Below are 25,393 nucleotides of genomic sequence, written 5' to 3'. Positions count from 1 at the left end.
TGGATGAGGAGGTTATCAGACTTGATAGAAAAGGTGATTTTTGCTGAAATAGGATTAAAAGCTGATTACTTAACATGTGTGCAGAATAGCAAAACCTGGCCCAGTGATGACAAGCCCATCATCCCTCAGGATTGAAGTGGGCAGTCAGCCTTACTCAGAGCTTGGCCTTGTCCCAGATGTCGGTAAGGGATGTGGAAACCATCAAATGAGTTGCACTGACTTGTCTGGCCTAGAAACATACAATCTGAGTGGTCCAGAGATGGGGCATAGCCAGGAATGGTGGGCCATTCATGGGAGGTGTTGCAGGCTCAATAGAAACAGAACCAGCTCTGGAATATTCTGAAGTTGGAAATTAGGGTGAAAGTGAACTGGAGGTCAGGGAGCTAATCTAGAATCTCTCAGTCCAGGTCTGATAAGAAGGCCACTGGCGTGTCAGGGGCAACACTTCAGCACTGAGTCCCTACCCATTTCCAGATGGGGCTGGTGCTGTTTCAGAATACCCTGCAATCTTACACAATAGAACTTCTGAAATGGACTGAATGTTTGTGTCCCCCCAAAATTCATAGTTTGAAATCCTAACCCCCAATGTGACAGTGTGAGGAGGTGGTGCCTTTGGGAGGTGATTAAATCATGAGGGTGGGGTCCTCATGAATGGGATTAGTGCCCTTATAAAGGGGACCCTCACCCCTTCTGTCATGTGAGGACACAGCAAGGACTGTCAGTAGTCAGCCTGCAACCCAGAAGAGGGATCTCACCTGACCATGCTGGCACCCTGATCAAGGACTTCTAGCCTCCAAAACTATAAGTACATCCATTTTATTGTATTTTGTTTCAGCACCCTGAACTAAGACAGTTTCCCATCCTGAGGTCTGAAAAGTGGTGACAGACTTCCCAGAGCTTTTCAAATACTTCCAAAAGCCGACAGGAAATGCTGAGTCCCAAGCATTTGGACACAGTGACTGTCAATGCAGGGAGCTAGTGCAAACGCAACAGAAGCCCTGGCTTTGGGATCACTGGAATTTCTGGTGTGACTGATGAGGCCAAAACTACTGTCTGTCAGGGAACAATAGAATACTATTCAAAATTAGAAAATGAATTCTTGGTGTTGAAAAGTTATTACAGGATTCGTAAATGTGGAGGATCTGTCAATAGTTGATGTGGGTGTTTCCTGAAAAAGCCAGCATATACAGTTGTGCAGGTTACACACTGCACAATTCTAGGGGGCACCATTGCTACTGTAGGTATGAGAGCTTTGTATTTATATAAATAACAGTTTCCTGAAAAATGGCAATAAAGTGTCTTGTTCTAACAAAATCAGTATATGGTGATGGTTTTATGACCAATGGGAGCCAAGTGTCTTGAGGAAGAACTGCCTTTTTTACTTTACATCTTTAAAGATGTTGTCTAGATTGCTGGTGGCAGCATTGTGCATCTACTCCATACAACCTCTATGTAGACTGGAGGGGACCAGGGGCCCTGCTGTGACAGCAAGGTCCCTGGTAGCCAAAACAGTTCCCCATCTTCCTCTGGATGTTTGGAGGACAACGTATTGAACCCTGCGTGGCTTTGCCAAAAATTCAGCAAAAAATTCAGCATCCACTTTGCTCCAAAGGCTAGAGCCAACCCCTACCTTTCTCAGGGATTTTTTCCTGGATACTCACCTCTGCAGGAAGCAGGGTGTAGGAGTAGAATTGCTTCATTTTGGTCACCAGATCGTCTGTGGAGAACGTCACATACTCAACAAACCTCCGGTTTAGCAGGAACCAATCTGAGCCGCCATCCACGGCAATGCCCTCTGGGATCCGCCGGTCCCCCAGGCGCCACATGTGGGCATCACACTCCAGAAAGAGCCGGTCCAGGCCCTGTTTCCGGATGAACCTGGGCAAGACAAAGTAGTGCTTAGCCCTGAAAGAGCGCCACCTAGCGTCCAAATGAAATGGCACAGTCTCGGCAATAAAGGCATTTATTGAGTACTTACTGTGTGCTAGATACTGAGCTAGGGGCTCTGTGTGTAGTTTTTCACTTGATCTTCACAAGTGAGGCTGGTGTCTATAACCCTATGAGGTAGGTACTATTATTATGCTCATTTTACAGATGAGGACACAGAAGCTTAGAGAGCTTAGGGGACTTGCCCACCCAGCACAATTAGATGCACACTGCCCACCAGCACAATGATCATCTGCTACATCTGCTTCCTCTTTAGAGAACTTCTGAAATCACCTTTTCATGCCATGGACGCCTTGGCAGTTTGGTGAATACAGCCTAGGGACCCTCATCTCAGAATAATGCTTTTATTTTTTTAATTTATTTTTTAAAATTAATTAATTAGTAAATTAAGTATAGTTGATTTACAATATAGTGTTAGTTTCAGGTGTACAGCAAAGTGATTCATATATATATATATATATATATATATATATACACACACACACATATATATATATATATACACATATATATATTTCAGATTCTTTTCCTTTATAGCTTATTACAGGATATTGAATATAGTTCCCTGTGCTCTACAGCAAATCCTTGTTGTTCATCTGTTTTATATATAGCAGCGTGTATCTGTTAATCCCATACTCCCAATTTATCCCATTGCAGAATAATGCTTTTAAATGCACACAACAAAAATACACAGGGTTACAAAATATGTTCACAAACACCAAAGTGATGATATAGTAATTTACATGATTCTTGATTCACACATTAAAATGAGTATTACAAAATATTTTTTAAAACACCACATTTATGATAATTACATGTGTTTCCTTTTTAACACATTTAATCACAAGGTCTTGTAGTAGGTCTAAAAACTACTGTAATTTTGAAGAAGAGGTGAGCATATATGACATTTAGAAGTGGATGCCTCAATTATAACGCGATTTGAAAATATGTGATTCCTGGGCCTTCCTGGCGGTTCAGTGGTTAAGACTCCGTGCTTCCAATGCAGGGGGCATGTGTTCGATCCCTGGTTAGGGAACTAAGATCCAATATGTCACGTGGCATGGCCAAAAAAAAAAAAAAGTGATTCCTAACAGTAACTGCTAATACTGTGGTGGTTTGTTACCCTACATTTAGCTAGATTTCAGTTAGAGTTTAGTGAAAATTAAGATCATTTTCTTCCTATTCAAAGTCACAGACCCCTGAATTCTATCCATGAACCTCAGATTAATAACTCCTGCTCTAGGGCACACGTACACACACACACACACACACACACACACACACACACACACACACACACACACACACACACACACACACACACACACACACACACACACACACACACACACACACACTCTTGGGATCCTGCAAGCCAGGCAAGGTGGAACTGGCATTTCCTAATTTGTAGATGCAGAAATCAAAGGTCAAAGAGCTGGTAAGGGGGGTGTGTTGGGAGGGTAGACAGAACTAGGGCCAAACTCTCTGGCCAAAACTCTCAGTTCATTTGCAGTTAGCACTAACTTCGCACCTACTATGTGCCAGGCATGTGCTGGCCTTGAGGCAAGGAGAAGTGAGGATGGTCCCTCCTCCTCAGGAGCTGGTTATCTCGTTGGGAGTTTATAGTCTACAGGTCTCCCCACCCAGGGATCCTGCTGCCCCTCCAGCTCATACAACATAAAATCAACCATTTTAAAGCATACAATTCAATGGCATTCGTTCATTCACGAGGTTGTGCAATCGTCATCTCTAGTTTCAAAATATTTTGTCACCCCCAAAGGAGACCCCCATCCTCATCAGCAGTTGCTTCCCATTCCCCCTTCCCTCCAGTCCCTGGCAATCCATCTATGGATTTTCCTACTCTGCATATTTCTTATAGAGAGAATCACACAAGTTGTAGTCTCTTCCACTTAGCTTCGTGTTTTCAGGGGTCCTCCACATTGTAGCAAATAACGGGGCTTCATTCCCTTGTTTCTGTCTGCCCAGCATCCATTGTCTGGGAACCACACCTTGACTTTATTTTGGACACTTGCTCACCCTCAACTCTCAGTTCACTTGGCTTGCCTCACCCCCAGCACCAGGGGTGGGAACACGACTCAGCCTGGTCAATCAGAGTATTCCACCCGCTTGGCTGCCATAATTGCTTCCTGGATGCGCACGCACCTCAAGCTGAGTCTGAGACTAGGTTCCGGAGTTTTGCTGGAAATACTAGGAAGGAGCGCTTTTCTAGGGGATTTTTTTCTGGAAGAATGCAAGCTGAGGGCTGCTGACAGCCATCTTGTCACCATGAGTACAGAGGTTGTCTGATCATGAAGGTAACATAGAAGAGAAGACAAAAAAAGAGAGATGGAGAATGGGAGGGAGGGAGGGAGGGAGGAAGTAAGGGAGGGGGAGAGGCAGACAGACAAGGCCTTGATGACTTTGCTTGAGACCCTGGATCCTGCTATACCCGATTCACCCCCAGACTTGTCAGGAAAGTGCGTAAGGCATTTTAAGATGGGATTCCGTGACTTGCAATTGAAAGGGTCCTGACTAATACATTCCTGAATGATGTCACCTTTATCATTACCGTGATGAATGCAAATGTTCTTAGGCTCCAGATGGGGCAGGTAGCCATGGCTGTGGCATATTAATGCCACCTCTTCCACTAGAGCAGGCTGCATCCCCCACTGTGTGTCTAGAGGTCTTTGTGCCTCCATGGCAGACCTCATCTCTGTCTTCACATTAGAGTTACCTGTCTCCTCTGAGGTAGATGCTGTGCTCACTAGAACTGATCTTGGCTTCCTCCTTTCTGCCTACCTTACAGGTCCTGGAAGAGTGCAAGGCATCTGCTCAGGAAAGGTCTATGGTGATGACCAGACGTCAGAGCACAGAAGCTGAAGACAGTCCCACCCTGTTGGTCATGCTGAATTCTACAAAGAATCTCTCCCATTGGGCCTCCCACAAATCCACCAAAGGGAACTGCCTGAAACCTCACTAATAAACCCACATCCCTAGCATTTTCTTCTGCATAAATAGAGGACCTGCTTCTTGACGTTGGTCACTCACTGAGCACGATGGTGTAATATATTTAATTCTTAACCAAACTGATGCTAGTGTAATAAAAGTGGTGACAACAATGATGCTGGTGGTGAACGGACTTAATTCTGCTAAAATGTGCTTTTCATCTACATTGCAATGTGGCTCTACCAGTAACCAGCTGGGTGAATTTGGAAAATGATGACCTTGACTCAGTTTCCCCCATGGGAAACTGACAAAGTTGGGCTAGGTCTAGGTTATAAAATTAAATGTCTACAGGGGTCAGACAAATAATATAAGTTTGTGAGGGGGGCTTAGTATAAGATAACAGGGTAGGTGGAGTCAGCAAAGACGTAGAGACTGCATTTTCTGAAAAGCACTCAAATCCCTTAAAAAAAGCATTTCTGGCTAAATAAGACATATCTCTAGGCTGAATCCAGCCCACAGACCACCAGTCCTAATAACACTGGGTTAGGTAATCTCTAGGGTACTTTCCAGCTGTGACATTCTCTAAGTCCCTCTGTTATACTCAGCAAGAGGTGTGGGGCAAGCATTAGACAGACGCATGGGAGCCCAGAGAAGGCTGACAGCTTTTCTGAGGATACAAACAAGGGCAGAAGCCGACCAGAAGACCCACGTGCCCAGCATCCCTGGCCCTGTTCTTTCCCTAACGCACCTTTCCTAGTGCAAAATCCAAGTTCGTTAGCGAAGCCATGTTCTCTCTGGGGAGCGACCTGGTGAAGGGTTTTCAATACGCTCACCACAGCACTCACTGACACTCACGGACCCACTGAAGGAAGCCGCCGAGTCTGAGGAAATAAAATCCTACCTCAACTCTGGCTGGTGCCAATTATATGATAATGTCCAGTGGGCACACTTAACTGTGTTTAAAACTTTAAATTTGACATACTCTATATCAAAACTTACATGGTAATCAAGACCAACTGAGAATAAGAGAGAGAGAGAGAAGAAATACAGGTGGGACGACTTGCAGAATTTTTCTTTCCGTGGAGCAGCCTTTTAATTTCATGTTCCATTAGATGGGATAACAGCATCATCTTGCAATTTTAATGTGATGACCCGGACCGCAATATCCAAATACAATATTTATGCAGTAATCTCCAAAATGAAATATTCACGGGGTTGGGAGGTTGGCCGCTGTATTGACTGCCTTCAAAAACTGATAGGCTGCAAACACATGCTTTGGTTAATTATGAGTAAACAGGGACCACAGATTGCCTAGGTATCAGAAAGGGGCTACCAGGAACTTAGGTCTGATCTCAGATAAGGTGGCAGACGCCCAGAGTCTGGGTAGCTAGCAGGCGAAAAGAATCAGCTGTTTCAACAGTGATTTGCTTTTTATTCTTCCCTGTGGATTTACTGTAACTTGAAAAGGTAAAGGTCGGAAACCATAGTAAGTTTGTGAACACCCGGGTGAGTCTTGTCATCAATGCTGGCTCACCAGGAAAAGGTGCACGGCTCTCTCACCTGAGGGATGGAGGGAAGATTTGCAGCAATGGACCCAATTCACAGAAGGTGACCAGTGATGCTGCCCTCCCTTCAGTTTTGTTTCCAGTTGACCTGGTTACCTGGTAGAACTGGGCTCAACAGGTGATACCATAGAAGAGCAGACATGAAGAGGATCTGGTAGCAATGCTGTCTCTGCTTTCACTGAGAAGTGGGGCTGGCTTAACTTCTCTGAATGCCAGTTTCCTCACCTGTAGGATGAGCTCCATGACACCTGTCCTAACAAGTTCCCAAATCAGCTGCAAAATTGTGATGGGTGACTGTTTACAAAGGTCCTTGCAAAGTAAGCACTCTTCACCCAAGCAATGGGCTGACCCAACCATCAGTTCTTTCTTTTCATAGAGACACCATCCCTCCCCAATCCTCCTTTGGTGTTTTATTTTTCTCCATAGCACTTTTCACTTTCTAATATAATATACAAGGTATTTATTTAGTTTATTGCCTATTTCTACTACTGGATGTAAGCCCCAAGAGGGCAGAGATTTTGATCACCTCTGTATTCTACTACAGTGCCTAACATACGGCCAGTGCCCAATAAATATTTGTTGAGGGAATGAATGAAGGGAACAGTAACAGCCACGTCTGTCAGGCAATCAGGAGGTAGCTGCCATTACTTAGCCAGGTATCAGATTTTTCTAACACACGTTCGACAGACAAAGGAACTGAATCACAGGAAGGTTAAGTAATTTCTCCAAAGTCACGCAGCTAACAGGCCTAGACTTGAATCCAGGTCTGGATGAATCCAATGCAAATGCTTAACTACTCTGTCATTTTTCATCTCAATTCGCCAGGGTCCCTCCAAAAGGACCCAAATGAAGGATCTGAGAACTTCTAATTCCTCAAAAAGACAATGCCCGGAAATGAGTGAACCAAGAGAAAACGGCTCATTGCTGGTTGGAAGAGGCTTTCAGCCAGTCCTCACAAGGGCTTCTGTCTTCAGAACAGGTTACTTGAGGGCAAACGTGGTATCGTTTGCATTTGGTTTTACCTCCTGGGCTCTCAGGGATGGTTTGCCTCCCTGAGATTTTTCTCTACTGTCACGATATGGGACAAAGTCAGAGCTAAATATGCTTCGACTAGGATGTCACAAGGACCAAATCTACTCAGTTGGGCATCAAAGGAAATCAGATGGAGGATGGCAAGGGGTCCTGAATCTCCCCCGTGGGATAAGAGGTCAGTTAAGAAAGTATCTGTAGCCTTTGGAAATGGCCTCAGAAAGGGCAGACAATGAAGAAGTCTCTCAATTCAGTTAATCCCCTGGCTACAATCTCGGTATATTCATCAAGTGTGGAATTATTCCAGAACTGTCTTGTCCTGTAATGAATTCTGAAAGGAAGAACACTGCCCCTCAGATTTTACAGCACGTTTGAGCAAGAAGGAATCTCAGCAATCAGCGAACATAACTAATTTTACAGATAAAAAACCCCAACACACCGAGACTCAGAAAGGACGTGTGATCCAAAGTCACACAGCCTAGAAAAATATTTTCTCTTCTTCTATTTCTCTCTCCAGCGATCTCCCACTGAACCCAGATTACTCCTTTAGCCTAAGTACAACCTAAGCATTTTAGTTTAAAAATAAAGTCACGGAACAAAGCATGAAAACACAATGTATGGAATCAGCCAGCTATGTGAATGGACTCACACAAAACAGCCATGTCACACAGGCGCCAAACTTTGGGCTCTGGAGCCAGAATATTTGGTACAAGTCCTGGATTTGCCACTAACCTTGGGCGACCTGAACATGGATGCCTCAGCTTCTTACATGGAAACTGGCGATCGTCATAATATCTGCCTCAGAGAGTTTAAGTGAGATTATATTATATATGGAGAGGGCTTAGCGTAGTGCTCGGCACTTAGTAAGTGCTCAGTAAGTGTTCACCAAGATACTTAACTTTTTCCCTCATCAAGCCAGGAAATTAAAACTTCTATCTGTCCTCTTCTCTGTTCTGGGATTTGGTAGACAGGCATGTGTAGGGCACCTCCACAGCTAAGGAGAAACCCTTTATGCTCTGAGAAGAATGCCTTTTCAGCACCAAGGACAGAAGCTCCAAAGCCCTCACAGCGCACCCATGTCCTGCAATTATTTTAGTTCAGCAATGCCCATGGCTGTGGTGGTAGAGGGTGACAAGCAACACGGGCACCCTGATTCTGTCTGAGAACCACAAATTACAAAACCCTCCCATCTTTCCAAGGCACAAGTCAGTGAGGATTCAGGTCACTGGGTTCCTAGTTTGGCAGCTCCACGGGCTCTGCTGGCCATTTCTCACATGTCCAGTGTGGGTTATGCCCCTTCCCAAGATGGGCTGGAGTCAGCTGTCAGGCCTCAACTCTGCAGTAGTTGGAAGAGAAAAGGGGCTCGGGGTATTTGCTCATTCAGCAACTCTCCAAGTCTCTGTGCTGAGAATATGGTTGTGAAGAAGACAGACATCATCCCTACCCTCTCTCTTCTAAGATGAAAAATAAAACCATAATATTTACCATTTATTGAGCACTTGCTACTTTCTAGGTCCTGTTCCTAGTGCTTAACATATATTCTCTCATTTAATCTTCATCACAATCCTACGAGGGTTCATTTTCCAAATGAAGGAACAAAGACACAGAAAGGTTAACTAATTTTCCCAAGGCTACACAGTTGGTTGGTGGCAAGGAAGGGATTCACACCTTAGCAGTCAGGCTCTGGATTCCACACTCTTAGCCACAAGACTATAACACTACTCTAGTAAATAGGTAAGTAGTCATAAACAGCTATGAAACACATGCATATGTAACTAGATGTTTGTGATAAGTGTTATACAGGAAAACTTAGAGTGCAATGACAAAATAAAGAGACAGGGACTTAATTAGTGGAGACTATTGGGGAAGACTCTGCCGAAGAGGTGGCACTGACAAGAAGCATGAGAAGGAACCAGTCATCTGAAGAATTCTGGGGAAGAGCTTCATAGGAGACAGAAATAGTGTGTGCAAGAGCCCAAATGAATGAAAAGAAGCTAACGTGGTAGGAGTGGAAGCTACAGGGAGAAGCTCAGCTTCACTACCTCACACCAGAGCAGACCAGTCACAGGAGAGGCAGACTCTGACCTGATTGGTGGAAGGAATGTATCAGCCGTAAGTACATGTGGCCTGGACATGGCAGGAAACTCCACAATGAACATACTTAGGGAAATGGTATAGCACGGTGGCTAGGAATGTAGACTCTGGAGCCAGACTGCCAGGGTTCGAGTCTCTTTCCCCGTTCCCAAGCTGTGTGTTGTTTAATCTCTCTAGCCTCAGTGTCCCTATCTGGAAAATGGGCATGATAATGACTGCACTTACACCATGGGATTGTTGTGAAAATTGAAAGAATTAATATCTCTAAGGCATTTGGGACAGTCTCTGGAACACAGTAAACTCTATCATTACACATGCCCTGGGCAAAGAAAGCTGACTTGGTTTTGACATTCAGGAATGGAAAAAAACCCAGCCTGAGCAGAAATGCAGAGTTAGGGGCCCAAATCCTGGAACTGAGAATCCCAGGCTTGGTGGCCCATGCTCTTCACATGGGCCCAAATCAGCTTGCACCTCCAAGAGTCTAAAGGTCCATCGAAGGCTGACTGATTTCCCCTATTTCACACATATTTATAAACAAAGTCTACTGCCTTCTGTTCTTATTGTAAAAGTAAAGGGGGCTTCCCTGGTGGCGCAGTGGTTGAGAGTCCGCCTGCCGATGCAGGGGACGCGGGTTCTGGGAAGATCCCACGTGCCACGGAGCGGCTGGGCCCGTGAGCCATGGTCGCTGAGCCTGCGCGTCTGGAGCCTGTGCTCCACAGCAGGAGAGGCCACAACAGTGAGAGGCCCGTGTATCGCAAAAAAAAAAAAATAACACAGTTCCTCCATAAAAGGCATGGAACACAAGAAGAAAGAAAGAAGGAAATAAAAAATCACGCTCTACGTCCCAGAGATGACACTGCACACATCGTCCTTCTAGCCTTTGGTCCACCTTTGACATGTATTGTTTTGAAAAAAGAAAAGATTGAAAGTCGACCTCAAAACTCATACGGAGGCCCACAGAGCGTCTGTGTACACAGCCTTGCATGGGTGCCCGTGTGATGCTAAGCTTTATTTTGACATGGCTACCATAACTGGATTAAATAAAGTGAACATGCAAACAGGGATAAACTCACCGGTTGGGTTTAAGAAAAGCAAGAGGGAAATGCAATCTGCTTTCCCCATTGGAGATGAGATATTAGTTACCTCCTCCCATCAATCATGGTACTAGGAGACAGATGGGGAGAGAGCTCTTCTCCTGATAAGCAAGTTGGCACCAAAGGGCCTCCTGAAAGCAGATTTGCTTGGAGGAGGTTCCTGGCCAGGCTCTCGATGCATTTGACAGCTTTCGGTTAAACAATTGCCTATTTATACATCAAGAGAGGTTTGGGCCTGAAGATTAGTTCAATGTCAGAGAGAAGAAGCTGCTGAAGCTGCTTTAGCTGCCATTCTGGTGCCCAGCGAGGGACTGCCGCCTCTAGCAGGGGGGGCCCGGACCAGGGAACAGGAAGAAACTTGTTTATGCCACTTCTGACCTGAGGGCTGGGACCCCTCCTAGCTTCCTTCTGGTCTAGTCTTCCTACATTTGAAATGCTAGCTGTTTCTCTAAGAGTTGTAGAAAGTGTTTTGAAAACATTAATCACGTGTATATATACCATCTTCAAGGCTTTTCCACTGTTGTCACCATCACCACTATCAACATCACCACCATCATCAACTTCATATGCGTAACTAACTATTCCAAGAGCTTACTCACATATTCACTCACTTAATTCTTGCAGCAATTCTATGAGATTGGTTTTATTATCATGATTCCCGTTTTACAGATGAGGAAACTGAAGCACAAGTGATGGATGTAACTTACCCAAGGCCACACAGCTAGTGAGTGCTCAGCATACGAACGCTGGCAGTCGGGGTCCAGGACCCAGATTCTTAACTGCCATGCTATAGGTTTTATGACGTCTGTATGAGACTTTCCTTAATATTTCTTTTCTAAACCAACTTTAGATAGCTTCAACTGTCTTCTTTTAAACTTAGTCTAATTCTAAGCATCACGTCCATTAAATCATCGATTAGATGGCTAATTATATAAATTTTCGTTGATATACATAAAATCAGTACTAACTCTCCCATGATGCCCATTCGTGAACACCCCAAAATAATCTCACATATCACTGGTGGACTGTGAACACACTTTGGGACAGGGTGACTCTAGAAAGCAGGGGGAGGACTGATTTTCCTCTCTTGCTCCTTTACAAATGATTCTGCTTAAAATCAGCAGAGCTTTGCTCTTTCATCCACACACTCCAAGAACTGAAAACAACAGGTCCTCTCAGATGCAGTCACTAATCATGGGGGGATAAAAGTCAGACCTAACCAGACTCCACTGCCAGCTGTGTGGAACCCTGAGCAAGTTAAACCAACTCTGCAAGCCTCACTTGTACTCTTTAAAAGAGGATAACACCACTCGAAAGCGCCTGGCTCGGCACTTCCTGTGGTCAGCGAGGATACTCAGTCCTCCACAATCCCCGCATCACTGTCCGGATCTTATAAAGAAGAGGACATGAAGACATGGAGAGCCAAAGCCATTTGTCAAAGTCCCCTGGCTGCCATACGGCAGAGCTGGCATCTTGGCACAGGTGTCTGGACTCCATTGCCCACGCTCTTACCACCACACCACACTCTGCCCCAGGGCTAAGCACTGGGGCCCTGGTGACCTTGAATTATTTGGAGAACTTAGACCAATCAAGGCTGGAAAATTCCCAGAGGAAACTCTATTCCGGCTGGGAATGAGGGGAATGATTTTCCCTTTCCATCTCCCCGTAAGGGGCCTGTTCCTACACACTGAGCTTTGATCAGGCTGCAGAGATTTGGGAAACTTCTCCGATACCCCCCGAGCAGAACCCAGGAGTTCCTGGGGATGTTTGCCAAGACCTGCTTATTCAGGGCACTTACTTCTTTTAGCCCTGCAGAGGTTATCTGGGAAACTGATAATTGTGCTATATGTCTTTCAATATATCTAGCTACTTCATTTTTGGAGGAAAGCAAGGAAATACAGTGAACACAACACTCCCCTTGATTTAATTATAGGAACAGTCAGGACCAATTTGGCAGTTATTAAAGTACCAGTTTGCCTTTATGCCATCTCTTAGCAGCGGGAGCTGGAAGTCCAAATTGGCTGCTAAAGGCTGAAGTTGGGGACGGGAAGGTCAAAACTGCTATTAGGAACCACGTGGAATTAAAAACTAAGGCGCCCTGTGGCCTATTTGGTATCTCACTGCTTGCTTTTGTCCCTCTCCATCTCTCTGTCTTTTAAACTCTCTTCCTCTGTCACACTGTCTGGTCCCGAAGCATGAAGCATCAGAACGGGAAGGCATTTGGAGATCATGTCATTCAACCACTTTGTTTTTCAAAGGGAGAAAATGAAGCCCAGAGAAGCAGAGTGGCTGCCTCAAAGCCACCCAGCATATTGGAGGAAAGCAGGACCAGAACACAGACAGGCTGCATCACGCAGGGATTTGCGCTTGGGCTCTGGGGACACACTCACTTAGGTTTGAGCCCTAACCCTGCCCTAGTTGCGTGAGCTTAAGCAAGTTACTTCACCTCTCTGAGTCTCAGTTACCTTATCAGTAAAATGAGGCTAATACGTTGAGAAGGGTCGCCGTCTGGAGCCAGAAAATTAAACCAACACAAAGGGAAAGAGAACAGAAGTTAATGGGTGGGGGTGGTCAAAAGGTACAAACTTTCAGTTATAAAATAAGTAAGTTCTGGGGATGTAATGTACGGCACGGTGACTACAGTTAATAATACTGTGTTGTACATGTTTGAAATTTGCTATGATCTTAAAAGTTCTTATCACGAGAAAAAAGATTGTAACTATGGGTGGTGATGGATATTAACTAGACTTCTTGTGGTGGTCATTTTACAATATATACATATATTGAATTGTTATATCACTTACTTGAAACTAACATAATATGTCGGTTATATATTAATTAAAAAAAAAGATTCTTGCCAGTGAACTACTTGGCTATTTGATGTGATGTGTTTATTTTACTTTAACCCTCTCCAGAAATAATAAGAAATAATTAAGCAGCCAGAAAAAAAAAAAAAAAGAATTAACAGAGTCTGGGCTTGATGATATCATTTGAACTGCCTGATTCAGCTATGCCTGAAGTCAGATACTAGTGTTTTAGTTGCATCACCCAATAACTTCCCTTACCCTTTAAGCGAGTTTGAGCTGAGTTTCTGTCACTTCCCACCAAAAAAGGGTCCTTCCTAACATGCCATCAGTGCAGAGCCAGAGCGAAGCCCCACCCAGGCTGCGCCCCTGGGAGACGTGAGGGCAGATGGGCGTGGCTAGGTTTGTTCACTCAGCAGGTGAGGCCTCAGCTGACAAAGAGGAGAAAGTCACCGCTGATGGCTCATTTTACTACTGAATTAATTCTAAATTAATCTCCTGAATTCATCTAAGTGAGAGAATCCCAGCTGAGGACTCATGCGTGAGTGTTGGAACTTGTGAGCTGTTTTGTCCAGAGAGCCTTGGGTTTTAGGGTTTTAGAGGGAGATGCAAGCAACAACTCCTCAGCCTGCGTCTTTATCCTGCCCTTTATCCTGCTGTGCCGTTTGGGTACCACCTGTCAACTGCTGATGCACATCAACTGGACAAGATGTACTCATACACCCAGAGGCACAACTCTGGCCTACACACCATCTATTTATTTCTCCCACCTGCAATATTTGAGTCCAATGTTTATCATGGCAATGACATCATCACTACCACCACCACCACCATCATCGTCTTCACAGGGCATTTATGATATGCCAAATGCTTTACATACAACATCTCATTTAATCCTTCCAACAATCTCGTGCGCATAAGTCCATTAATGTTTCCTTTGTACAGATAAGGGAACCGGCTCAGAGAGGTTAAGTCACCAGTCCAGTGAAACACAGACAGGACGTGGTGGATCAGAACTTCAACCTAGGAGGTATGACCTCAAAACCTCATGATTTTAACCTCTGTGTTGTAGCCAGTTCCTAGCACAGGGCCTGGAAATAGTAGATAGAGAATAAATACTGAGCAGGCTGAAACAACAATACTAGGGTGGATGTAATTCAGACACAAGTCTATCAACTTACAGTGGATTCCTTTCTAACGATATGACTTTGCACAAAACATGTATTATAAGTTACTTGGAAGTGAAGAAGCATCTTCATTCTCTACCTAAGGGTGGGGATACCAATATCTGGTCTAGTTCTGACAACTTACCACCTGCATGGAATCTTGTTCAGCTCTACCCTGCTTCCATGGGCTTTGGGGCCAGAGAATTGGGTTCAAACTCCAGCACTTACCAGCTGTGTGACTTTGGGAAAATCATTTGGGCTCCCAAAGCTCCCCTTTCTTCTCCTGACAAATGGAGATAATAATACGTATTTTTACATCGAGTGACTGTAAGAATAAAGTTGGATCCCGTGCGAAAAGGGCCCAGCAGAGCGATGTGCACTTAGCAGGAACACAGCCCACTATATGTCTACCATTCTTCTTTATCCACCAGGCCTCTCCAGTGTAGTGGCCAGAACATGCTATAGTAATCTGTGCTAATTTACAGAGCATCTTCAAGTCTGGGGTTAAGTGTAAAGAATGCAGGCTGCCAGTAGGACAGGCCCAATCTGGATATAGACAGCTGGATGCCATCAACGTTAAAATTAAGGAAAATGATACAACCCAAGGATTCTGGGGTTACTTCTTGAAAGCTCAGGAAATGGAGCTCACTGCCTGCTTCTGTCCCTCCCTTCTGTGGATATCTGGGTAAAGGGGATCACAGAAACAGCTAAAATGACACTTCCATCGGCAGTGGCAGAGAACACCTACAGCAGAGCCGGCAAACTGAAATGCCAACAGGGTGAGGTAGGGGAGAGGGCAGCAAGGGCTGCAGCAACCTGTAGAACGTGGGCTTTGTCTAAGAACCAGATCATAACTTCCGCGACAAAATTCAAGCACAGATGTAGTGGACCTTTGGCTCTTTTAAGATGAGCTGGAAATCTGGATTTCCCTGGGAAATATTGCTGTTTTTAAATGGGGCTATTAACTTTCAAATGAAGCACCTGAATTAAACAAGACAAAACCAGCACGAAGGCCAAAGAAAACACATTAACACGCTAAAGGTATCCTGTGAGCTGCCAGATTAAGTTCTGAAGGCAACGCTAGGAAAAGGCTCTAAGATGGCAGAGCGATCCTGGGCAGTGTTTTATGTCCAATGGTGGAGCGGACCCTGTGGTCTCTCCTACAGAGGGTGCTCAAGACTGCGTCCCTTCCGGCTGATCTCTGGCCACGGGGATTTAGGCTCAGCTCAAAGCGGGACTGCAGTGATGCTGTTTGGCTCTGCTCAGTCTAAGTGAGAGAGGCACAACAGATCCAGGTTGGGCTCCTGGTGCCTCCAATCCCTGCCAACATCTTAGGCAGCAAGAGTGAGGCAATGGTGAGGGCGCAGCGCTGGGAGTCGGGATACTTGAGTTCAACTCCATGCTGGCATGAGACTCTTTCCTGCTAGAAGGTAAATTCCATGAGAGTGAGGATTTTGTCTTGTTCTCCTCTAGAAGGGTGCCTGGCACATGCTTGGCACTGAGTGAGTATTTGTTGAATGACTGGCTGACCGAATGAATGATCTGGGGACATCATTTACTTAAACTATGGGCCTCAGTCTTCCTACCAATAAATTGGGTATTAAAATGACTACCCTAGTTTCCTTGAAGGACAGCCATAATGTGATAATGGACTCACGAAAGGGCTTGGGGGAAAAGGTGTAAAGGACTAGGACATGATGAGACACATTCACTGTGATCTCTGTCCCTGGCTGGCAGGAGACACCATTTCAGATGCTACAAAGAAAGGGCCAAGGCCCATGCCATGCCTCTCTCCCATCCTCAACTTTTCTCTGGCTGCATCAAACCAGCCTAGAAGGAAGCCCCCAAATGATCACTCAGATCTCCACTTCCCTTTTGCACAAGGGTAGGGGGAGGGTACACTACCTGGCGTTGTCCCGGCCGTGTGACTTCAAGAAATTCATCTCTCGGTATCGGGAGAGAAATGCCACCAGCTGGTCATTTGTCCTGTGGAAGCAAACCGAGAGGAAAGTCAGGGTCCTCCGGAAATCATGCAGACTTTGTGTCCTGGCTCCTTTCTTTGTCACAGAAACCAGGTCCCCTCCTTCTTTCACACCATGCAGGTAGGGAAGGCATCTTCTTTCATATGTCGCCATCATTGAGCTTACCACAGCATGCTAAAATGGACTGTCTGTCTCTTACATACTCCATATGCTGTGAACTCCTTGAGAATAAGCCTAGTACCTTATTTGTTTTGGAATCTCCAGTGCCCAACACTGGGCTTGGCAAACCGTAAGGCATCAGTGAATACTTCAATGCCAGATACAGAGTAACCTCAGGGCCTTTGCACTTGCCGTGCCTGGGAAATTCTACCCCATATCTTTCCATGTCTGCTCTTGTCATCCAGGTCTCCTTTCAAATGTCACCTCTTCGGAGAGGCTTTTTTTTTTTTTTGCTGCCCAACCTAAAGTAGCACCTGCCTCCCCCCACCCCCATCACATCACTATATTCACAACATGAGCTCCTCACCATCTGAAAGAGCTATATTTGCTTACATTAGGACGTAAGCTCTGTGAGGACAGAACCTAATGAAACTCACTCATCACTGGCACATGGTAAGAGGTACATTAATGTTTGTTGGATGAATGGATGACTCAAGGTGAGATGAGTTTAAACTGACTCCTTCAAATGTGTTTTGAGGAATGAATGAGTCAATGAATGGATGAATCCATAACCCCCAGGCTGATTGAGAGAGCTTTAAGAAATATGAAGTGTGATGCAAACGGGTGACATTGTTCCCGGCATTGTTATCCCAGATTTATCGCCATCAATCTCAGCACTAGCGGTGTAGTCACAGCTAATCAGCTTGTGCATACAGCTGTGACAGTACTTTAACAGGCAGTCACACGGGGTCTCCATCTGCCAGAAACGCGGTTGCCTCTTACGCTGAATAAACCCCAACAGGTAAACGGTGCTGAAGTGACAGCTCCTTTATCATCTGGCTTCTCCGCTCAGGGATTTTTACTTAGGAGGAAAGGGTTAACCATTGTTTCAAATTGGGAGAAACGGTGAAGGCGCATCTCTGGGAAGAGAAAGGAGGCTAGACTCTGGGGGGCAGGTGGGTGCCTAAGAAAGCGATGCCTGTGCTCTAGAAGCAGAAAGGGCTGGGGAGAGATCCCAGCTCCACTTCTGACCCAGCTGTGTGTCCTGCGGTAAGTCATTCAACCTGAGTGGCGGCCTTCACCTGGCTGCCCTTCACACAGTAGGTATACATACTGATGGATAACTGGGTGGACTTAAAGGGCATACAGTAGGGGCACAATAAATGCGAGCTGCTCTGCTCTTGGCCTCCCACCACCCGGTCAGGGCCGCCCTCACCCCTCACCCCCTCCTTCAGTTCCCTGCAACACCTGCAGTCGTGCCACTCCAAGCCCCTGCTCTCTGGTTGGACAACTATTGTTGATCAACTCATAATTTCAGCGGAGGGGGACGGAGAAGTTAACAGAGGCTGCAGTGGAAACGAGCACTGCCGACATCCCGTCCTAGTTTACAGAAATCAACACCACTTCAAAACCTGCCGTTCTAGTGGCTGCAGATGCCAGAAAGACCCCGTGTGCCTACAGCAAGGTAAACCCGCCCAGGCACAAACGCAGGAAGCTTAGTCCTGCGGATGCGCACAGAGGCGAATCCCAGGGACACAGGCAAAAGGCCAAGTCCACGTGTCCATGTGCACGTGGAGCATCTCCGCAAACAGGCGACGTAAAGCCCAGGCGTGCTTCCCTCCCAGTTACGGGTTGCTGTGGGCAGAGGGCCTCTTGAAGTTGCTGGAGAGATGGAAACTAAACCAGCCTGCAAAGGAAATGAAAGCAATCTCTCTTTCCAAACCATAGAGGCCCGTTCCATCTCCGCGTCTTAGCAGTTCCTGTTTACCAACCCCCTCTCTACTCTCTGCGACAGTTCATTATTGTCCTCCTGATGAATACCGGGACAAGTTAACCTCTGAATGGGTCCCTGGCAGCAGGAATAATAAAGAGGGGCCTCTCAGCGGCCTCAGTGGCAGGATTGAAGGGGCCGGGCCGGGGCTCCTGGGCCCCCTCTCACGAAGCCTCAGGCCTCCCAGGGTCAGCGGCTGAGGCTCCATTTAGCAGCCCCAGAAAGCGCTTTTCAGGGCCCCGAGCTGGGGCCATTGTCACATTTACCGCTTCACTGCGTCCCCATCTGACGGGGATGAATAGGCATTTAGCGAATTTACTTAGCGATGCTTCCACATGAAATCGGCTCAAAAGATGACATCTTAGGGGAGGGAGCGTAGACAGGGAGGGGGCTGCGGATTCCAGGCCCAGAGCCTGTGGGTAAAGCGATTTTCAAAGCACAGCGCTGGGTCCTGGCTGGGCTGGACATGGAGGGGACCCTGCCTCCCCCTCCCTGGGCGAAGAGCCTGCCCCTCGAGCTAAAACCTGTCCCCCAGCCCTTCTGCGGGGGGAGACAGATCGGCTGAGGACCAGGTTTCCCTGTGGGGCTTTCCGACGCCTGTTGGTAATTGCCTACATAATATTTAGTTCCCTCTGAATAATTAACAGCTTGCGATCTGTTGTCATTTTACCCAGTTCCGTGCTCTCTCCCACTCTCTCCCCCTCACACGCATTTCTCACTCCTTTCTGGTGGAGTCATTTGCCAAATGAATTCCACAGCTCATCGCTTGTGTCTGTCTCCTCCACAATTTCCTTCCACCTTTTGTGGAAATGATCAGAAGACACGTCTATGCCAGTTCCTCCGATTCGTGGTGGGGCCTCCGGGACCCATCACTGCGGCCTTTGGAGCCACTGGGACATCTTTATGGGAATATGTAAGTAAATAAATATTATAGTAAATAATTTGTTTTAATAAATACATTTATTTTAATGTAAATAAACTTACTGGAACCATGTGGGAACCTCGGTTAGAAGGAAATACATGCATAGTAAAATGAGCTCCCGAAGCACCACCATTATGAAATGTCCACCACGCCCTAGGCCCCTGGGCGGACTTTTGCTACAATTTATTGCATTGAATAATCACAAAGAGTCTCTAAAATGCGAGTTTCATTCCCATTTTACAGATGGGCAACTGAGACTCAGAGAAAACACCCATTTAGTGAACAGTGCAGAACTAGGATTGGAACCTGGTTCCAAATGCAAAGCTCGTGTTCTTTGCTACTAGACGGCTTCTACAAATGAATGAATGGATGAATGAGTGAATGAATTCCATCCCAGGTACAAGAGAAAACACACATGTGTTCCACTGCCTCCTTGTTCAGAGCCTGGTCTTGGGACCAGCAGCGTTAGCCCACTGCTATTAGACATGCCCTACCTCAGCCTCCACCCAAGATACACTGAGTTAAAATGTGCCTTTTAACAAGACTCCCAGGGCATGCGTGCGCCCTTTAACGTTTAGGAAGTGCTGCTTCACGCCAAGCATGAATATCGGTAGTTAATTCTCCTCCTCTTCATCTTCTCGCCACGGTCTCTTCCTGAGAGCCCAGACTTCAGGCAGGTTATTTCATCTCAATAAGCCTCAGGTGTTGGGAGTATTAAATAAAATAATGCATGTAAGACCCGTGCGGTAGCACCCAGCCCCCAGTGAGCCCTTGATAAAGGTTAACTGCTGTTTAATAGTATTATTATTGCCATCGCGAGCATCAGAAGCTTAAGACATGTTGAACTGAGGACAGCAGTATAAAGATCCAAGCTGATTTGAACTCGGAAATCTCTCTGTGCCTCATACCCACGAATTTTCTGCGGAGCATGGTTTGGGAGACGCTCCACAGAAGGGAACCTGTCTACAGTCTCCCAGCTGGCATCACAGTTATGAACTGGCTCCCAGAGGACCGCCACACTGCTGCGTGTGTCAGATACGCATGTAGCTCTGGGCATGAAGACACCCAGGAAGAAGGGGGATAGCTCTTAGGTCCTCGGGTGCCCAGAAGTCCAGTCACAGCCCAGCCTGTCTGCAGGCAGCGAGTGGCAGGGCAAGGAGCGTTTGGGACCTGCTCGGTTTCACTTGGAAGGAGCCCATCACAGAGCCAACTGCCCTCCTCTGGGTCCCTCCTGCCTACCCCGATAGCCCTTCCCTGATACAGGATGCTAATACGCTGCCAGAGGTGTTCATGGCTGATGGTGAGGCCGACGGCGCTAAAGCAAAGTTTAGCACAGAGTTTTGTGAATGTCAGGACTTCAAACCCCTGATGCTGCCAGGTATGCCCAGACCCCAGAGGGCACCGGATGTAGCCCTCCTGGAGGCAGTGGGCGGGCCATTTGTGGAGCGAAGTGTGTGTGAGAGGCAGTGGATGGAGGCCTGTGGAGTCGGGCAAGCTGAGCATTGAGGCACCTTCAGTCTGAGCTCAGAATATACTACAGTATTTCCCCAACTTCTTCCACTAGTGTATCATCTGTACAATTATTTCCTATATATGTTCACTTTAAGTACCACCTTTGCATTACCCTATGCGACAATATTTGCGGTAGCTGATGTACCCTTCTATTTTTCAAATTTCAAACGGCAAAATACACATAAAATTTGCCACCTTAACCAGCTTAAGTGTACAGTTTAGTTGTATTAAGAACATTCATCTTGTCGTGCAACCATCACCACCATCCACCTCCAGAACTCTTTGCATCTTGCAAAACTGAAACTCTGAATCCGTTACACAACAACTCCCCGCTTGCCCCTGCCCCCGGCAACCATCCTTCTACTTTCCGTCTCTGCATATTCAGAGCAGTCAAACTCTAGGGACCTAACGTAAGTGGGACCATACAGTATTTATCTTTATGTGACTGGCTTCTTTCACATGGCACAATGTCCTCAAGGTTCCTCCCTGTGGTGGCATGGGTCAGAATTTCTCTCCTTTATAAGGCTACATAATATTCCATCCTGACGTACCGTTTTGATGTTTTCTCCTATGACATGTGAAAAGCAACGATGCCTTGTCCGTACTCCTAAAGCCACTGGGCCACCAAAGGCATATGGAGAGTGGCCCTCTGCCCCGGGGGGCCCAGGACACAGAAGTTTTCATTTTAAACTCAGATGGTTCTGGGCACATGGACCTGCCACAGGATGTGTGACCCCGGGAGAAGCGTCATCCTCCATCTTTCTATGATAAACCTGAGTGCAGAAAACCACAATGATGGGAAGGCCAGCTGTAACCCTCTCCTGTGCTTTTAAAATTATAACTATGACACTCAGGCTACAGCAAGATCATGAAATTACAGCAGAGGCAACAACAGCACGTAACACTTGAGTACCTACTGTGTGGGGGACACTATTTTAAGCACTCTGTACCTATTAACCCACTTATTCCTCATGGCGACCCTATGAAGTAGATGCTGTTGTATTTATATCCATTTTTCATTACAGAAACGGGAATATGCATCTTCGTGGCCTTTTTTTTTTTTTTTTTTTGCGGTACGTGGGCCTCTCACTGTTGTGGCCTCTCCCGTTGCAGAGCACAGGCTCCGGACGCGCAGGCCTAGCGGCCATGGCTCACGGGCCTAGCCGCTCCGCGGCATGTGGGATCCTCCCGGACCGGGGCACGAACCCGTGTGCCCTGCATCGGCAGGCGGATTCTCAACCACTGCGGCACCAGGGAAGCCCCAGACTTCATCCTTTTAATGGCCGCACAGCCTCCTATGGAATGGGCACAGCCGATCCCCTAGTGATGGACATTTAGGTTGTTTCCTCATTCGCCTCCCTGCTTGCAGGTATCGCTCCTACGAACATCCTTGCACATTTATCTTTCCACATGTGGGTATGATAGATGTTTGTAGGATTAAATTCCCAAATGTGGAACTGTTCATGCAAAGGATGCCTTTGAGTCTCTCTTTGCTTTCAGAAAGACTCATTACATGGACTGAGGCTGCCCCAAGGGTTGAGGGCATGGCTGGGGCTCACATCATTACACAGGAACTGACCAGCTGGCTACCAGTGGTGTGGGCAGGGAGAAGGAAACTGTAAAGGGGATGGAGGTGGGGAGGCTGGTGGGCTTCTCCAGCAGGGTGGCCAGGCCTGAGCAGGGGCCTTCTTGTTTCCCCAGGGTACCAACAGCCAGTGGGACCCAAATGAACCTTCTGTCGAGCAGCATGGGTGTGTGGGGCACGGCAGAAAACCATCCTCCTCAGTACTCGGGGCAGCTGTTCCAGCTGGTGCCCATCTGTCCGCTAACAGCCCCGGGATTTTCAGTCGGGCACCTTGGACGATACTTTTCAGGAACCTGGCTAGAGTCATGAGGCGAGCAGGCATTGGGTCTAATTCCATTCTGTTCCTCCAGGACCCGGTACACAGTAGGTGCTCAACAGTGATTCAGCGCAGCGCCCGCCCCACGGGACGGACTCAGCTCCCGAGGGCGGAGAGCACAGGCATTCACTTCTACATCTGTGCCTTTGCCCATCCCATTCCCTCTGCCAGGAATGCTGCTCCCTGTGTCTCTGACCTGGGAGAGACGTGGGGCAGAAAACAATGAGGGTAGAAAACATGCCTTTTGTTGCCTGCAAAGTGCTAAGTGCTCCTCCTTCTTTTAATTTCACAGTAACCCCATCACGTGGGTACTAGTTTATATGTGAATAAAGTGGGACACAGAGATTTAACAGTTTGGCCAAAGTCTTAGAAGAGGTGGAGCTGAGATCTGGACCTCAGCACCCCAGGTCGAGAGTGCAGGCTCTTTTCAATCCTGCTTTCCCCATGGTGAACAGGCTACAGGAATGTGCTTCATTTCTTTAGAAAGAGTCAGGAAACAAGCAGAGGAAACTGCAGCCACCTTCTGATGCCTCCTACTTCCTTCCAAGGGGATCGTTGTGGAGCATAGGTTGCACATCAGGCGTCGTCTGTCCGGGGTGTGGGCCTTTCTGTGGCGCCGTCTACAATCTGACCCCAGCCACCTGATTCCTCTCACTGCACTCCATCTCACAAGTGGATTCAGACCCATTTTTCCATCCGGCTTATTTCTTTTTGGGTTGGGGAGAGGCACTCCCATCACTGTCCTCGACTTTCCAGATGGCTCATGCGTGAGCCTTACTGAAGTCTTATCTGCTAGGAAATCTCTCAGGAAGGCCAGAACTCCAGAACAACCAGAGGAAAGGCCAAGTTCAGGGTTCCCTGAAGAAGAGGCAAGAGCAAAGGCAACTGGAGACAAGAGAAGGCAACCCCTGATTCAAATGTAGTGGAAGCTCATAGCGAGACCTGAGTGCTAGCATACTGGGAAAGCTAGATGCTGTAATTCTTCCTGGACCCTGGGGGCATGATTACAGCCCTAGTTGGGTACCTGAGGAAAAGTGAACTGGATAAAATGCAGCCCCAGCTTCTAGACTCCACTCTAATCCATCCTCGGGGAAGCAGTTGTAAGATCTTCTAAAACGTAAGTCTGATCGTGCCCCTTCTTCTACTTAATACCCTTGGTGGTTCTCCAGCCCCTGCAGGACACTGTCCTAACTCCTTAGCAAGGCTAGAAAGTGGGTTGTCAGCTGGCTCTGCCTGTTCAGTCTCGAGATTACTTGAAGTTCTCTAAACGTTCTGTGCCCTTTCATGACTTTAAGATTTTGCAAGTTCCGTCTGCTCTCCTGGGAAACATGATTTCCCAGTTTGATAGGTCAGAGGCCAGACCCCTGGAACCTCAGTGGGTAAGGCAGTCATGGTACCTGTCCTCCAGTGGCAGGGACAGTGGGGCAGGCAGACAAACAGGGAGATTCTTGGGATAGGGGGTGAAACAGCAGGTGAACTAAAGCACAAAGCATTCTGGAGGCACCAGGGGACAGCTCTTCCCCTCCACACAGGCAGACAGCGAACTAGATAACCACCTGGATAATAAAACCCAATTGCTTTTAATTGGATGCATCTTTTCGTTACTGGTGACAATGACGCAGAATTAAAACATGCTCACTGCGTTTCTAGGAACTGGCAAACCATTTCTCAAAGCCTCAACACTTTCACAGAACATTTGTAAAACACACATTTTTCATTTTAAGCATACATCAGCCATTCTAAGAGGCAGTTTATCTGACTTTCCATCGGTGGGAACTCTAAACACCTCAGCCCTTCCTCCAGATGGCTGTAACGGAAAGGTAACTGACAAGAATCAGAACCCAGAGGCCGAGCCTGATAAAATAACATTGCTGGAATCATGAATGAAGAACTGAATTGCCATTCAGCTGCGCGTGCACGCGTGTGTGTGTGTGTGTGTGTGTGTGTGTGTGTGTGTGTGAAGTCTGTTTGATTGTATTTTAATTCTCTGAAATCTGGTTGTCCTCATATGCCACGAGACATCTCAAATGAGCAGAACATTTGGTTAACTAAATCCTGCATCCCTTTACAACGACGGATTACAGACAGTTATTTGATTTGGTTTTGAGGGGGACAAGACAAGACCTCCTTTGGAGGACATCAAAAGACTGAATCTTAAAAGTAAATGCGATTTATGTGGGAAAGCCAAAACTTCGCTGCAATGAAAGCTGTTTTTAGAAAGGTGTTTGTAGAAGTTTCTCTCTGATCTTTGCCACTTTCTTGCTGTTTGATTTTAAGCAAGCTCGCTGAGTCTTAGTTTTCTAATCTGCAAAACAGGAATGACAATGGCCTCCGAGTTGCCTGTGTGTTGGGGGTATGGCCCGCACAGTACCTGGCCCATAGTATGTGTTCAGTAAAAGGGAGCCTTCAGAAGGAAGTCCCTAGATCCTTTGCTTAGAAATGCTGGAGGGAAGGCATTCCCACTCCTTACCAATCTTCTATCAAGCTGTGACATTTTAACT

At 46.6% G+C, this 25,393-nt stretch overlaps 1 protein-coding gene across 1 annotated transcript in view; it reads right to left on the bottom strand.

Moving 5' to 3' along the window:
* Positions 1 to 25,393, bottom strand: part of XYLT1 (xylosyltransferase 1) — a 323,319-nt gene that overhangs the window by 45,290 nt on the left and 252,636 nt on the right. The window contains exons 7-8 of the mRNA XM_060031007.1: positions 16,551 to 16,631; positions 1,662 to 1,878 (exon numbers count right to left, since the gene is read on the bottom strand). Coding sequence (XP_059886990.1) covers positions 1,662 to 1,878; positions 16,551 to 16,631 — 298 coding nt within the window. The remainder of the gene's footprint in view (positions 1 to 1,661; positions 1,879 to 16,550; positions 16,632 to 25,393) is intronic.

This window comes from Delphinus delphis, chromosome 15 (genome assembly GCF_949987515.2).
Source record: "Delphinus delphis chromosome 15, mDelDel1.2, whole genome shotgun sequence".
NCBI lineage: Eukaryota > Metazoa > Chordata > Mammalia > Artiodactyla > Delphinidae > Delphinus > Delphinus delphis.
The sequence above is the reverse complement of the archived record's forward strand: the minus strand, read 5'-3'. Positions and strand labels throughout refer to the sequence as shown.